The sequence below is a fragment of the Scyliorhinus torazame genome, chromosome 10 (genome assembly GCF_047496885.1).
Source record: "Scyliorhinus torazame isolate Kashiwa2021f chromosome 10, sScyTor2.1, whole genome shotgun sequence".
Classification (NCBI taxonomy): Eukaryota; Metazoa; Chordata; class Chondrichthyes; order Carcharhiniformes; family Scyliorhinidae; genus Scyliorhinus; species Scyliorhinus torazame.
Window position 1 is genome coordinate 60,389,024 of NC_092716.1, and position 16,071 is coordinate 60,405,094.

A 16,071-nucleotide genomic window follows, 5' to 3' on the forward strand; every position below is an offset into this window, starting at 1 on the left:
GAGTTTTAGCTACAAGGCTCCATATCTGCACCCTCTCTCTCTCTCTCTCTCTCTCGAGATGCGACTGCTTCAGCTGAAGTCCTCTGCTTATAGGCAGAGTATGGGTCCACGGACCAAGAAATAATAAACAAAAAGAAAATTGGAACAAAGGAAATAAACAGGAAGGACTCTTACAGGTGATACATCTATTCAACACAATACACTTGGGATCTTTAGTACTAATAATCATACTTAGTATTTGTATCAAATGGTAACTAGTCATCCACTCTGAAATTGGAACCTGAATATCAATGATCCCTGCTAAACTCACATCCAAGGGAAAAGCAACATTCTTCACAAAATAATAAAAATCACTGCTTGCACTGTAAGGCATTTGGATATTTAATTAAAAATGTTTGCTGTGTAATTAGGTTTTGTTTGGAATAAGGGTTTCAGTAATGAAATCAATAAATATTAGACATTAATTACAACTGGCAGTGGCATGAACTGAAGAAAGTGAAAATGCAGAGGCAAAAAAAGTTAAAATTCTTTGACAATTTGACAATAAAATAAGTCGCATTTGCAAATTTAGCAGAAGCAAGTTCTCTCATGCTTATTCCCAACTTTACCCTATAAAACACTTTAAATAGTAAAATAGGTGCTAATTCAATATTATTGCAAAGTTACATGATTTCATTTAGTGAAATTATCAAGCATATTTCTTTATTCAATAAATAGTGACGTTCACAAGTTGGTGTAAAGTAAAAGGAAGATTATTCAAATGTAGACACTCTTCACACCTGTGGGCGAACTGACAGGAAAAGACAGCCAGCCAAAAATGAGTTGTATTGGTGAGATGAACAACTCACTTTCTATAGAATTAGAACGGTTTTGAACCAGAATAAAATCGGAGGTGAGGAAAGAGTCTAGGAAGATGAACACAGTGGTGAAAATAAAGGACAGAAATTAATGAAAATATAGGAGAGATTATGTCAGTGAAATAGGACATTAAGTGCTGGTTTTGTTGAACACAAGGGCATTTGGGCTGTGCTGGGGAGAGGGCACTAAAAGGGGAAGAGGGTACTAAGGGACCCTTGATTTCTTTTTCCACAATAGCTGCACATCTGGGAATCAATAGTTCCAATGTGAAAAATTATAAACACCAAGCATATCCCACTACTACATCCTTATAGTTAGATTGTGTGAAGGGCAGAGCAATTCTCTTTCTGTAGTTTATGGAAAAGTATTCCTAAATCATTTTCAACACTACACAGTTATTTGTCAATGGGTGAGCTATAATGACATAGTATTTGAATAAATAGATTTTGAGCTGGAATCATGACAAGTTTGATTAAACAGTTTTGGTACTTAGAACACGGGTTATCAATAAAGAATTTGATCAATTCTCCAATCATTTGCTGGGCATTGTGGTTTTGGTATTTTACACATACAACTTAGCTATAAGCTGATGAAAAATATGTTATACAGCTGCTTGATAAATTATGTACAAATATATTTCATACTTCAGGGTTTATATACAGTCAAGAGTACACAATTCCAAAACTTCCTTTCCCATTTTTCTTAAAATGATTACTCACAATGGATAGAAACATTTCTTGTGACATTATGTCATCAGTCACTACAGCATCGACCATCTCATTTATTCTACTTCTGGACTGTTCCCTCTTTGTTGCAGAAGTAGAAATGAGTTCATTTGTTACAGCTTCATCACATTCAGCAGCATCAGAAGGATTCAATACTACAGCTTGTTCACATTTGTTAGGGCTACACTCAATTAATAAAGGTGCTGGATTTTGTCTTTCACAACTGCCAAAACCTAACTCCAAATTGTTTTCACTGAAATCGCTCTGTGGATTTTGATTTTGTTCTGCACGACCTATAGGACAGAAAGTCAGTAAAATAAATTATTCAGAATTTTATATATGAAACCAGAAAATTGTAAAATAAAGTGTCATAATAATGTTAGCAATTTAATCCTTTTTTATTGCATTGCCTTTTATAATAGTCAGTAGGGGCACCTGAATAGTACTTCAACTTTCCATCTCCGAAACAGGAATTTTCCAAAAATATTCAGTTTCTTCAAAATCAACTTGGTGTTGGGAAAAGGCGGGGGAAGGGGATTACTAAATCACAACCAAAGCGAGTTTTGAAATCAAATATTGCAATATAAATAGTTTGTTTGGAATAAGGGTCTCAGTAACAAAATAATAAACATTGGACATTAATTACAACTGGAAGAGAGGTGACTTACTTAGTACATACTTCATAAGGTACTGTACATAGAAACTGGAAGAATCTCATTTCTTTTAAGACCACAATCAGTCATACATTAGGAAGAACTGCATACTACAATTCTCAAATAAAACCATCCAAGTCAAGAAAAAGATGTTCAGAGAGAGATAACTGATCTTCCAAGTCTGACAAGAATATGATCCGGGAGAGTTGTGAAAACTCCTGGCAGATTGAATCTGTGATGTCAGAGAGAGGTGTGGTCGAAGATGGGATAGTATACAGATATGTATATTAAAAATATGGACAAAAGTCTTGTGTTGTGTGTGTGTGTGTGTGTGTGGGGGGGGGGGGGGGGGGGGGGGGGGGGGAAGAGATGTTGAATTAGGGTTTGTTGCCGGTTAATGCATGGAACTGTGTAAATAGCACCTCCCATAATGATGTAAGGGAGTTCATGACTAGGAGAGGAGAATGTTCATGGCTTCAGCAGTGTAATACCTAGCCTTGAAATGCTGCACATAGCTCAATTGTATAAAATAAACCAGTAGTTGTTTGAACATAGCAATGTCTCAGTAATTGTTTCAAAGCTAGACTAACCAACGTACAACAGGAAAAGGTAGAAACTGCTGCCCACAATCATCAAATCCTGATTGATTGATATTTATTGTCACGGGTACCGAAGTACAGTGAAAAGTATTTTTCTGCGGCCAAGGTAGCGTACACAATATGTACATAATAGACAAAAGAATAATCGACAGAGTACATTGACAGTGGTGCATCAACAAATACTGATTGGTTACAGTGCGGAACAAGGCCAAACACGAACAGCATAAGGCATCGTGAATAGTGTTCTTACAGGGAACAGATCACTCCAAGGGAGAGTCTTTGAGGAGTCTCGTAGCTGTGGGGAAGAAGCTGTTCCTATGTCTGGATGTGTGGGTCTTCAGACTTTTAGATCTTCTGCCTAATGGACAGGTCTGGAAGAGGGCAAAGCCTGGGTGGGAGGGGTCTCTGACAATGCTGTCTGCCTTCCTGAAGGAGCAGGAGGTGTAGACATAATCAATGGGAGGGTGGCAAACTTGTGTGATGCGTTGGGCTGAGTTCACCACATTCTGCAGTTTCTTGCAATCTTGGGCAGAGCAGTTCACATACCAGGCTGTAATGCAGCTGGATAGGATGCTCTCTATGGCACATCTGTATAGGTTTGAGAGAGTCGATGCAGACATTCCGAATTTCTTTAGCTTCCGTAGGAAGTAGAGACGTTGGGCTTTCTTGACTGTTGCATCAACGTGAGTGGACCAGGACAGACTGTTGGTGACGGTGACCCCCAGGAACCTAAAGCTATCGACCATCTCCACTTCGGAGCCATTGATGCAGACGGGGGAGTGTGTCGTGCTACGCTTCTTGAAGTCGATGATTAGTTCCTTGGTCTTTCCAGCATTTAGAGAGGTTGTTTTCGGTACACCATGCAACCAAGTGAGCTATCTCCCTTCTGTAGTCTGATTCGTCGTTGTTTGAGATACTACCCACCACAGTCGTATAATCTGCAAATTCATAGATTGAATTGGAGTTGAATCTCGCCATACAGATGGGAGTGTACAGGGAGTACAGTAGAGGACTGAGCACACATCCTTTTTTTTAATTATTTTTTTTAATTATATAAATTTAGAGTACCCAATTAATTTTTTCCAATTAAGGGACAATTTAGCATGGCCAACCCACCTACCCTGCACATCTTTTGGGTTGTGGGGGCGAAACCCATGCAAACAAGGGGAGAATGTGCAAACTCCACACGGACAGTGACCCAGAGCCGGGATCAAACCTGGGACCTCAGCGCCGTGAGGCTGCAGGACGAACCCACTGCGCCACCGTGCTGCCCTTCAAGCACACATCCTTGCAGGGCCCCGGAGTTGAGGACTATTGTGGAGGAGATGTTACCTATCCTGACAGATTACGGTCTGTTGGTGAGGAAGTCAAGGATCCAGCTTCACAGGGAGGGGTCAAGTCCAAGGTTGCAGAGTTTGGTTATTAGTCTTGTTGGGATGATGGTGTTGAAGGTGGAGCTGTAGTCTATGAGCAGCAGCTTGACGTAGGTGTCCTTGTTGTAGAGATGTTCGAGAGTTGATTGTAGGGCCAGAGAGATAGCATCTGCTGTGGATCGGTTGCCGTGGTAGGTGAACTGCAATGGAATGAGACCATTTGGGAGGCTGGCGCTGATCCGTCTCATGACTAGCCGCTCAAAGCATTTCATGATAACAGACGTCAGGGCCACCGGTCGGTAGTCATTGAGGCACGCTACCTTGTTTTTCTTTGGTACTGGTATTATGGTGGTCTTCTTGAAGCAAGTCGACCTTCTTCAAGTCGACCTACAACACAGACTACGCTGAGAGACTCTGCCGTCGCACCTCTCTCACACTCCTCAACCACCTCGTCTGCCAGCTCTACAGCAGACGACGCAACCTGGAAACCAAGATAGAGGCCATATTCTCAACTTGCGCTCAGGATGCAGCAGACCAGCTGCGGAACACCGCCAAACAGATGAGACAACAATACTATGCCACCTATATGCACACCAAGAACAGAAAGCTTGAGAAACTTGGCATCACCACCGGCAGCAACCAAGCCACCCCCGGTGTCACAGTAGAAAACAATACAGGGAAATCTATTGTCAACTTGTCAGACTACACCCTTCAACCAGACGAAATCGAAGTCCTCAGCAGAGGGCTCAATGTCTGTACCACCACCAAAATGGACCCCATCAGTCTCGCGGCAGACACGGAGGAATTCATCAGGCGAATGAGGCTCCGGGAATTCTTCCACAGACCCCAAGAGGCCAACAGCGAACTCAAGCAGACTATCAATGAACCGGAACAGCAGACCGAGAGATCTGCGGTGCGGCAACCGAAGAGGAAAAAGTCGAATTGGACCCCTCCGGAAGGCCGCTGCCTTAGACTCGACATGTATGCTCAAGCCGTCAGGAGTCGCGTCAATGCCAGATTCATCAGTCGCATTCACAAGACAGCCCCGAACGTCACCCAAGCACAATGCAATGCCATCCGCGCTCTCAAGACCAACCGCAGCATCGTCATCAAACCAGGAAAGGGGGGGGCCACTGTCGTACCGAACAGAACGGACTACTGCAAAGAAGTATACCGACAACTGAACAACCAAGAACACTACAGACAGTTACCCGCAGATCCGACCAAGGAACACATCCGCCAACTTAACAGACTGATCAAGACCTTGGATCCAGATCTTCAGAGCACCCTACGTGCTCTCATCCCACGTACTCTCCGCATTGGAGATCTCTACTGCCTCCCGAAAATACATAAGGCCAACACACCAGGCCGCCCTATCGTTTCAGGCAATGGGACCCTGTGTGAGAACCTCTCTGGCTACATCGAGGGCATCTTGAAACCCATCGTACAAGGTACACCCAGCTTCTGTCGCGACACGACGGACTTCCTACAGAAACTCAGCACCCATGGACCAGTTGAACCAGGAACATTCCTCGTCACAATGGACGTCTCGGCACTCTACACCAGCATCCCCCATGACGACGGCATTGCTGCAACAGCCTCAGTACTCAACACCGACAACTGCCAATCTCCAGACGCAATTCTGCAACTCATCCGCTTCATTCTGGATCACAACGTCTTCACCTTCGACAACAAGTTCTTCATCCAGACGCACGGAACAGCCATGGGGACCAAATTCGCACCCCAATACGCCAACATCTTCATGCACAAGTTTGAACAGGACCTACTCACCGCACAGGACCTTCAACCGACATTATACACCAGATACATCGATGACATTTTTTTCCTTTGGACCATCGGCGAAGAATCACTGAAACGACTACACGATGACATTAATAAGTTCCATCCAACCATCAGACTCACCATGGACTACTCTCCAAAATCAGTTGCATTCTTGGACACACTCGTCTCCATCAAGGACGGTCACCACAGCACTTCGCTTTACCGCAAACCCACGGATAACCTCATGGTGCTCCACTTCTCCAGCTTCCACCCTAAACACATTAAAGAAGCCATCCCCTATGGACAAGTGCTCCGCATACACAGGATCTGCTCAGACGAGGAGGAGCGTAACAGACATCTACAGACGTTGAAAGATGCCCTCGTACGAACGGGATATGGCACTCGACTCATTGAGCGACAGTTCCAACGCGCCACAGCGAAAAACCGCACCGACCTCTTCAGAAGACAAACATGGGACACAACCGACAGAATACCCTTCGTCGTCCAGTACTTCCCCGGAGCGGAGAAAATACGTCATCTTCTTCACAGCCTTCAACACGTCATTGATGACGATGAACATCTTGCCAAGGTCATCCCCACACCCCCACTGCTTGCCTTCAAACAACCGCGCAACCTCAAACGAACCATTGTTTGCAGCAAACTACCCAGTCTTCAGAACAGTGACCACGACACCACACAACCCTGCCATGGCAATCTCTGCAAGACGTGCCAGATCATCGACATGGATACCACTATTACACGTGAGAACACCACCCACCAGGTACGCGGTACATACTCGTGCGACTCGGCCAACGTTGTCTACCTCATACGCTGCAGGAAAGGATGTCCCGAAGCGTGGTACATTGGCGAGACCATGCAGACGCTGCGACAACGAATGAACGGACATCGCGCAACAATCACCAGGCAGGAATGTTCCCTTCCAGTCGGGGAACACTTCAGCAGTCAAGGGCATTCAGCCTCTGATCTCCGGGTAAGCGTTCTCCAAGGCGGCCTTCAGGACGCGCGACAACGCAGAATCGCCGAGCAGAAACTTATAGCCAAGTTCCGCACACATGAGTGCGGCCTCAACCGGGACCTGGGATTCATGTCGCATTACATTCATCCCCCACCATCTGGCCTGCAAAATCCTACCAACTGTCCTGGCTTGATACAATTCACACCTCTTTAACCTGGGGTTACCTCATCTCTGGATCTGTAAAGATTTAATCACCTGCTAATGGTCGCATTCCAAGCATTGTCTGGCATCTTTGAATTTGTCTATATATGTGTTTCTGGAACATACCTCTTCATTCACCTGAGGAAGGAGCAGCGCTCTGAAAGCTAGTGACATCGAAACAAACCTGTTGGACTTTAACCTGGTGTTGTAAGACTTCGTACTGTTCTTGAAGCAGGTAGGGACCTCGGAGCAGAGAAGTGAGGTGTTGAAGATATCTGCGAATACACTCGCCAGCTGGTCAGCGCAATCTCGGAGTACTCGCCCAGCGACTCCATCTGGGCCCATCGCTTTCCGCGGGTTTACTTTCGATACGGAGGCTCTTACCTCCAAGGCTGTAAGTGGGTATGGGTGTGTCCAAGGCTGTTGTGGCAGGTGGCACTTATGTATTGGCTGACTGTTCAAAGCGGGCATAGAACTTGTTCAGTTCATCGGGTAGGGATGCGCCAGCCCCAGAGATTCCGCCTGGCCTTGCTTTGTAGCTGTGATCTTGTGTAAGCCCTGCCATAGACGTCTTGGGTTTGTGTCGTTGGCCTGGGACTCTAGTTTGATCCGGTACTGGCTTTTGGCGTCCCTGATGGCTTTCCATAGGTCGTACCTGGATTTCTTATATAGGTCAAGGTCGTCAGACTTGAACGCCTCCGTCCAGGACTTCAGTAGGGAGTGGACCTTTTGGTTGAGCCAGGGTTTCCGATTGGGGAACACCCGTTTTGTTTTCTTTGGTACACAGTCCTCGACACACTTACTGATGAAGTCTGTGACGGTGGTTGTGTACTCGTTCAGGTTAGCTGCTGCAGCCTTGAATATGGATCAGTCCACAGACTCCAATCAGTCGCGGAGAGTGTCCTCTGATGCCTCGGACCGGCACTGCACAGTTTCCTTGACTGGCTCAGCACGCTTGAGTTGCTGTTTGTAGGCCGGAAGTAGGAGCACCGACTCGTGGTCGGATTTGCCAAAGTGTGATCGGAGAATGGAGAGGTAGGCGTCTTTGATTCTCTTGTAGTAGTGGTCCATGGTGTTTGCACCTCTGGTGGGGCAGGAGATATGTTGATGGAGTTTGGGTAGAACCTTCCTGTGTTTGGCCTAGTTGAAGTCTCCAGCCACGATTATCAGGGCTTCAGGTGATTTGTTTCTTGATTGTTGATGGTGGGGTGTAGTTCGTCAAGTGCTTTCCTCACTTCCGCCTGGGGTGGGATGTAGACTGCTGTGATGAGTGTACACAGGTGAATTGCCATGGAAGGTAGAAAGGGCAACAGGTATTCTAGGTTTGGGGAGCAGTGGCACGCTAGGGACACCACATCCGAGCACCAGGAGGTGTCAATGAGGAGGCAAACACCCCCGCCCTTCGACTTGCCGGAGGCCAGTGTGTGGTCCATCCGGTGGATCGAGAAGTTGGATGGTGCAGTCTGGTGTGGCCGGAGTAAGCCATGTCTCGGTGAAGCAGAGCACACAGCAGTTCCTTACTTCCCTCTGGGAGGTAAGTCTAGTGTTGAGGTCATCCAGCTTGTTCTCAATCGCTTGAACGTGCGCCAGCAGTATGCTGGGGAGAGGGGTCTTGAAGCCACGTAAATTTAACTCTCGACTTCAGACCGACACGCTTTCCCCGCTTCCTGGGTCAGCGGCTGTCCTTAGATGAGAGGGCTGGATTTCCGTGACGTAGGTGGTTACGTTCAGAGGGGTTGTGGATAATGGTAGCGGTGGCTGGTTCACTGGAGGGGGTTGCACGTGGGTTGGTCTGGTCACGTGGGGCGGCGAGGTCGGGTTTACCTTCCGGTGTGGTCAGAAGGGTACCTGTCGCTTTGGGGTTGGCTCAGGCATTCCCGTTTCGCTGGCGAGGCCTCGTGCCCCCCAACTATCTAGTCACACTGAGATTGGTCTTGATGGTGGTGGTACTTCAGGGTGATGGACAGGCTGACAAGCACGTGGTAGGGTCAAGGTCACGTGGTCGGAGACTGGAGGAAGCAGTCACGTGGTCGGACTCCGGTGTGGGCCTTGTCAGGCCTACATTGGGGAAAGGATGCAGCAGTGCACCTGGAGCAGGTAAGTCATGGATTTTTTGGTGGGTCCTTGGGTCGTCGCTGGGTGGGAGGGCCCCGATCCCAGGGTCGTCACCGGGCAGAATGACCCTGATCCTTGGTTCGTCGCTGGGCGGGTGATCGCTGGGTCTTAGATATGATCTACCTCCTTAAGATATGAAGTAGTCTCAAAGAACTGGAGGATCTCAGATGTTACACCCTTGTTTAAAAAAAGATAGGCTTGTCCATTTAACATTAGTGGTGGGAAAGATTTTAGAAGCAATTGGAGAAAATTAATAGCTCCATGCACGAATATAAACTAATAAAGGAAGTCCAGCAAACATTATTAAGATTAAATTAATGCTCACCGACTTGATTGAGTTTTTTGATGAGATGACATGGAGCAGTGCAGTTGATGTGCATAGGAACTTTCATCAAGCATTTAATAAAGTACCATATATTAAGCTTGTGAGCAAAGTTGAAGAGTAGTCACAACATGGATACAACGTTGGCTTAGGGACAGAGTAATAGTGGTGAATGATAGTTTTAAAGGCTGGAGGAAGGTCTACAGTGAAGTTCTTCAAGGTCAGTACTAAAATCTTTGGTTTATGATGTACATTCAGTATTGAAAATGGGGGTGAAGCAGAGGCACAATTTCAAAATGCGCACATCTGGAAACTTTAAGTTTAGTGATAATGGTGGTAGTAGAATTGAAGACAGAAACAGGTTGCTGGAATAGCCAGACACATGATAGATGAAATGAAATTCAAAGCAGAAAGATTATACGTTTTGGTAAGAGATATATGTGCTCATGGCATAATTTTAAAGAGGGTGCAAAGAGAGGCCTGTGGGTGTTTGTGCACAAATTAAGGTGGCAGGATAGGTTAAAAAAGCAGATGGATGGCGGTCTATATAAATTGAAGTATACAATAAAAAAGGACATTATGCTAAGCCTGTTTCAAAACACATTTGGCCCCAGAAGGAGTTTTGTGCTGGCGAAGGATGTGGAGAATTGAAAGAGGGTACAAAAATGGTTTCAGAGATTACAGTTAGATGGTTAGACTTGAGAAGGTGGGTTATTTTCCTTGAGCAGAGATGGCGAAAAGGAGAGCTGATAAAGATATTCACTATCGTAATTTTTCATGATTTTAAACAAAGAGAAATAGTTTCCAATGGCTGAAGAGTTTACAATAAAAGCACACATATTTACAGGGATTAGCAAAAGAACCGGAGGTAATATTTTTTTTTAAAATTTAGAGTACTCAGTTGTTTTTTTCCAATTAAGGGGCAAAATAGTGTGGCCAATTCACCTACCCTGCACATCTGAGTTGTGGGGGTGAGACCCACGCAAACATGGAGAGAATGTGCAAATCACTCTCCATCATATTAAGATGAAGAGTGAAGTAGTTGATTCAGAGACTAGGGTGCTGAATCTTAATAAAGGGAACTATGAGGTTATGAGGCGCGAGTTGGCCTTGATAAATTGGGGAGAGTTATTTAAAGCGATGACAGTGGATAGACAAAGGCAAACATTCAAGGAATGCATGGAGGAACTACAGCAGCTGTTCATTCCTATCTGGCACAAAAGCAAAGGGGGCAAGAGGGCCAATCCATGGCTTACAAAGGAAATTAGAAATAGTATCCGATCCAAGTACAAAAGGAAGCTTGCAGGGAACATAAAGACTGACACCAAGAGTTTCTACAGATATGTGAAGAGAAAGAGATTGGTAAAGAGAAATGTAGGCCCACTACAGGCAGAAACAGGGGAATGCATAATAAGGGATAAAGAAATGCCTGAGCAATTCAATACATACTTTGGTTCTGTCTTCACAAATGAGGACCCAAATCAGATCACAGAAATGTTGGAGAATGAAAGGTTTAGTGAGAGGGAAGAACGGAGGGAGATCAACATTAGTAGAGAAATGGTGCTGGGAAAACTGATGGGATTGAAGGTGGATAAATCCCCAGGGACTGAGAATGTGCATCCCAGAGTGCTTAAGGAGGTGGCTCTGGAAATAGTGGATGCATTGGTGGTCATCTTCTGGGATTCTGTAGACTCTGGAACTATCCCTGCAGATTGGAGGGTAGCTCACGTCACTCCGATATTCAAAAAGGGAGGTAGAGAGAAAGCAGGGAATTATAGACCAGTAAGCCTAACATCGGTAGTGGGGAAAATGCTTGAATCCATTATCAAGGACTTTATAGCGGAACATTTAGAAAGCAGTGGCAAGATCAGACAGAGTCAGCATGGATTTATGAAGGGAAAATCTGTTGGAATTCTTTGAAGAGGTAACCTGTACAGTCGACAAGGGGGAGCCAGTCGATGTGGTATATTTGGACTGTCAGGAGGTGTTTGACAAAGTCCTGCATAAGAGATTATTGTGCAAAATTAAAGCGCATGGGATTGAGGGAAATGTATTGAGGTGGATAGAAAACTGGTTGGCAGAGAGGAAACAAAGAGTAGGGATTAATGGGTCCTTTTCAAATTGGCAGGTAGTAACCAGTGGGGTACCAGAGGGATCGGTGCTGGGACCCCAGCTATTCACAATATAAATTAATGATTTGGATGAGGGAATAAAATGTAACATCTCAAAGTTTGCAGATGATACCAAATTAGGTGGAGGGTGAATTGTGATGAGGATGCAGGGATCCTAAAGCAAGATCTGGACAGGTTGGACGAGGGGGCAAATCAATGGCAGATGCAGTATAATTTGGATAAGTGTGAGGTTATTCATTTGGAAGCAAAAACAGGGAGACCCGATTACTGCCTGAATGGTTGTTAAGTGGGAGAGGGGAGTGTGCAGCAGGACCTGGGTGTCCTTGTGCACCATTCGCTGAAGGTAAGCATGCAGGTGCAGCAGGCGGTAAAGAAGGCGAATGGTATTTTAGAACATAGAACATACAGTGCAGAAGAAGGCCATTCAGCCCATCGAGTCTGCACCAACCCACTTAAGCCCCCACTTCCACCCTATCCCCGTAACCCAATAACCCCTCCTAACCTTTTTGGTCACTAAGGGCAATTTATCATGGCCAATCCACCTAACCTGCACAACTTTGGACTGTGGGAGGAAACCGGAGCACCCGGAGGAAACCCAAGCAGACACGGGGAGAACATGCAGACTCTGCACAGACAGTGATCCAGCGGGGAATCAAACCTGGGACCCTGGCACTGTGAAGCCACAGTGCTATCCACTTGCGCTACCGTGCTGCCCCAAATGTTGGCCTTCATTGAAGCAGGGATGTGTTACTGCAATTGTACAGGGCCTTGGTGAGGCCACACTTGGGAGTATTGTGTGCAGTTTTGGTCTCCTTCTCTGAGGAAGGATGTTCTTGCTCTCGAGGGTGTGCAGCGAAGGTTGATTCCAGGGATGGCGGGAACGCCATTTGAGGAGAGGTTGACTAGGTTGGGATTGTTCTCGCTGGAGTTCAGAAGAATGAGGGGGGATCTCAGAGACTTATAAAATTCTAACATGACTAGACAGGGTAGATGCAGGGAAGATTTTACCAATGATGGGTGTGTCCAGAACCAGGGGTCACAGCCCGAGGATTCAGGGCAAACCATTTTGGACAGAGATAAGGAGACATTTCTTCACACAAAGAGTGGTGAGCCTGTGGAATGCATTAGCACAGGAAGTAGTTGATGCTAAAACTTTGAATATATTCAAGAGGCGGCTGGATATAGCACTTGGGGAGAATGGGATCAAAGGCTATGGGGAGAAAGCAGGATTAGGCTACTGAGTTGGATGATCAGCCATGATCGTGATGAATGGCGGAGCAGGCTCGAAGGGCCAAAAGGTCTCCTCCTGCTCCTATCTTCTGTGTATCTATGTATCTAACTCCACATGGACAGTGACCTGGAGCTGGGATTGAACCAAGGTCCTCAGCGCTATGAGGCAACAGTGCTAACCATTGCACCAAGAATCAGAGGTAACATGACCAAAAACCTTTACGCAATGGTCAGTTAGAATTTGGAACACACTGCCTGATGGGACAGTAGCTACTGATTCAATAATAGTCTCCAAACGAGTATCAGATAAGTACATGAAGGAGAAAGAATTGCAGAGATATGGGAAAAGTGTAACAGTGTCAGAATAATAGATTGCAAACAGCAATGGTGTAGAATTAACAGTTGCTCTTCAAATGGCCTCCTCCTATGCTGTAGTTTTATGTGATCTTCACTATCTCAGTGGTAGGGGTCATCAAGGAGAGAGATGCTACTGAAATATTCTCAAGTTGTTGCAGTGCATCCTGTGGACGGCACATATTGCAGTCATACTGCAATGGAGGGAGTGCCTGTTGATTCTTACAGCAGAGGCACTGAAGTAAACTTTTCTGCCCTGAATGGTACCAAGTTTAACTCTTTCTGAAATACCACTCATGTGGGTGATTATTCCATTACATTGTTGACTTGAGTGGTGCAGATGATGGAAAGACCGAGGGTTGTAAGAATATAGGTTTGATACAACTTAACCAAATTCAAAAGTTGACCAAATGTTACCAGCATGCTTCGCGAGGCCAAAGACCCTTTAAAAATAAACTGTGCTGCTGAATGATAAGAAAAACATTGGACAAGAGTGAACAGTTGAAACAGTAACTGGTAAAAGAGTGTCCAAAGCCTGAAAAGGTAGATGAGAGGATCTAGAAAACAGGTCTTGGCCATTACTCAGTGACACTGAATCTGTGGACGTGTTTCTATTTCAGGGTTTTAGATAAAGAACTCAGCGTCCAATTGAACATTGTGTTAAGAACTTTTATAGGACGAGGTCCTATCACAATAGCATCCAGGCTGACTCCGAGAACAAATATTCAAAAGATGCTGTAACTGAGTACTCACTACAGAGTCGGGGGGGGGGGGGGGGGGGGCAACCGGGTAGGTTGTCATTTGAAAAGCTATTCGAGTCACAGCCGAACTGACCACTTGTTGATGTTGTCATGACCCCCTGGGCTAGTGTGCGGTAAATTCCAGTCCCATTTGATCCATAATGAAATTAGATGTTATTTTAAAATACCCGAGGATCTTGGCTGAGCCCAATAAACTGCAGTCACCAGGGTTGTAAATTTCACACAAATACCCTTTTATTTAGCAGTAAAATAATTAAACTAACAAAACTGTAACTGACTCCCTACCCTACCCCATCTTTCCAACTCGCCTCACTCTATCGATATATAGAGCAATTGACCACTGACTTTAATACAGCCTGTATCTTTAAGGTAAAGAAGCAGCCGAGAGACTGACTTCCAGTGACGGTGGGCGGGAGGCGGCCGCACAATGGAGAGCCCCCGCTTGGGAACGGCACTTTCGGGGCTTTAAGCCCGGTCCCAGGGCCCACGGAGGCGGCACAAGCAGGGAGAAGGCACGGAGGAGGCACTGTGAAGACACAGGAGGGGAAAAAACCCAAAGAAAAATGTCGAGGGGGAGCAAAAAAACGGCTGAAAAAAAACCAGCTGGAGGTCCATCGGGGAGTGGAAAGGTCACCGCGGGGTCACCAGGAAAAATGGAGGCTGGAGCACCAGGGAAGGCCGCACTGCTTACGGCTGAAGAAATAACCAAGATGATGGCTGCAGAATTTGAAAAGCAGTTGGCGCAGATTGCGAAATGCATGGAGACGATGAGGGAGGTTTTGAGTGTGCTGGTGGAGGAGGCGGTTTCCCCGGTGAGGACGGAGGTGGCGAGCGCAGTGGCGGAGGTGCGAGAGCAAGGGGACGCGCTGAAGGAAGTGAAGGAGACGTTATTGCAGCACGGTGATCAACTTGCCTCGATGGGGAAAGAGATGCGGAAGGTGATGGATACTAACAAGGATCTGCGAGGAAAAATGGAAGACCTGGAAAATAGATACAGGCAACAGAACTTGAGGATTGTGGGGCTGCCCGAAGGAGTTGAAGGACCGAAGCCGACTGAGTATTTTGCCACGATGCTGGCAAAACTATTGGGGGAGGGGGAGGACCCCTCCCGATATGAACTGGATCGGGCTCATCGGTCGTGGAGGCCTGTACCAAAGGCGACTGAGCCGCCAAGGGCAGTGACTCTGTGCTTCCGTAGGTACAGGGTGAAGGAGAAGGTCCTGAGCTGAGCCAAGCAGAAGCGGGTGGTGCAGTGGGCTGGAGCTGGTATACGTGTATACCAGGACTTTACGGTGGAGCTGGCAAGGAGGCGGGCTGCCTTCAACCGGGTGAAGAGGGCACTGTACATTAGCAAGGTGCGGTGCGGCATTGTATATCCAGCGAAGCTGAGGGTGACTTACAAGCTCAGGGACTTTTATTTTGGAACGGCGGAAGCAGCGGAGGAGTTTGCGAAAGCAGGACTGTGGCAGAACTGACAAATTCAGGAATGGCCACGTGCCGATGTAACCTCATGACTGTATTTTCTTCTTTTATGTATCACTGCGCGCGGGTGTAGAGATTAAAGGAGCCAAGGTGGTATATATTTGGACAAGGGACAGGACGGGACTTTCACTCAAAATGAGAGTTCTTTGGGGTGTAGGTGGATATGCGGGGTTTGTGCGCTAAAAGGGGATCTTTGGGCTTTCCTGCGGCCGGGCAAGTGGGAAAGGGACCCGGGAGGGGGCCTCCACGCAGGCCGGTTTGTGCCGGTTAGTGAACGGGAGTGAGGTGGGGGGAGGGGCTGCGAGAGAGCACGAGCGCGAGAGAGAGCGAGAGCGCGAGAGCGCGAGAGAGAGCGCGAGCGAGAGCGCGAGAGCGCGAGAGAGAGCGCGAGCGAGAGAGAGAGCGCGAGCGAGAGAGAGAGCGCGAGCGAGAGAGAGAGCGCGAGCGAGAGAGAGAGCGCGAGCGAGAGAGAGAGCGCGAGCGAGAGAGAGAGCGCGAGCGAGAGAGA

The 16,071-nt window shown here is 46.6% G+C and overlaps 1 protein-coding gene across 1 annotated transcript in view; it reads right to left on the reverse strand.

Annotated features, from left to right (window-relative positions):
• Positions 1–363: 363 nt before the first annotated feature.
• The window catches only part of shcbp1 (SHC SH2-domain binding protein 1), a 95,680-nt gene continuing 79,972 nt past the window's right edge, over positions 364–16,071 (reverse strand). The window contains exon 14 of the mRNA XM_072518170.1: positions 364–1,876. Within this exon, the coding sequence (XP_072374271.1) occupies positions 1,521–1,876 (356 nt within the window). The 3' untranslated portion in view covers positions 364–1,520. The remainder of the gene's footprint in view (positions 1,877–16,071) is intronic.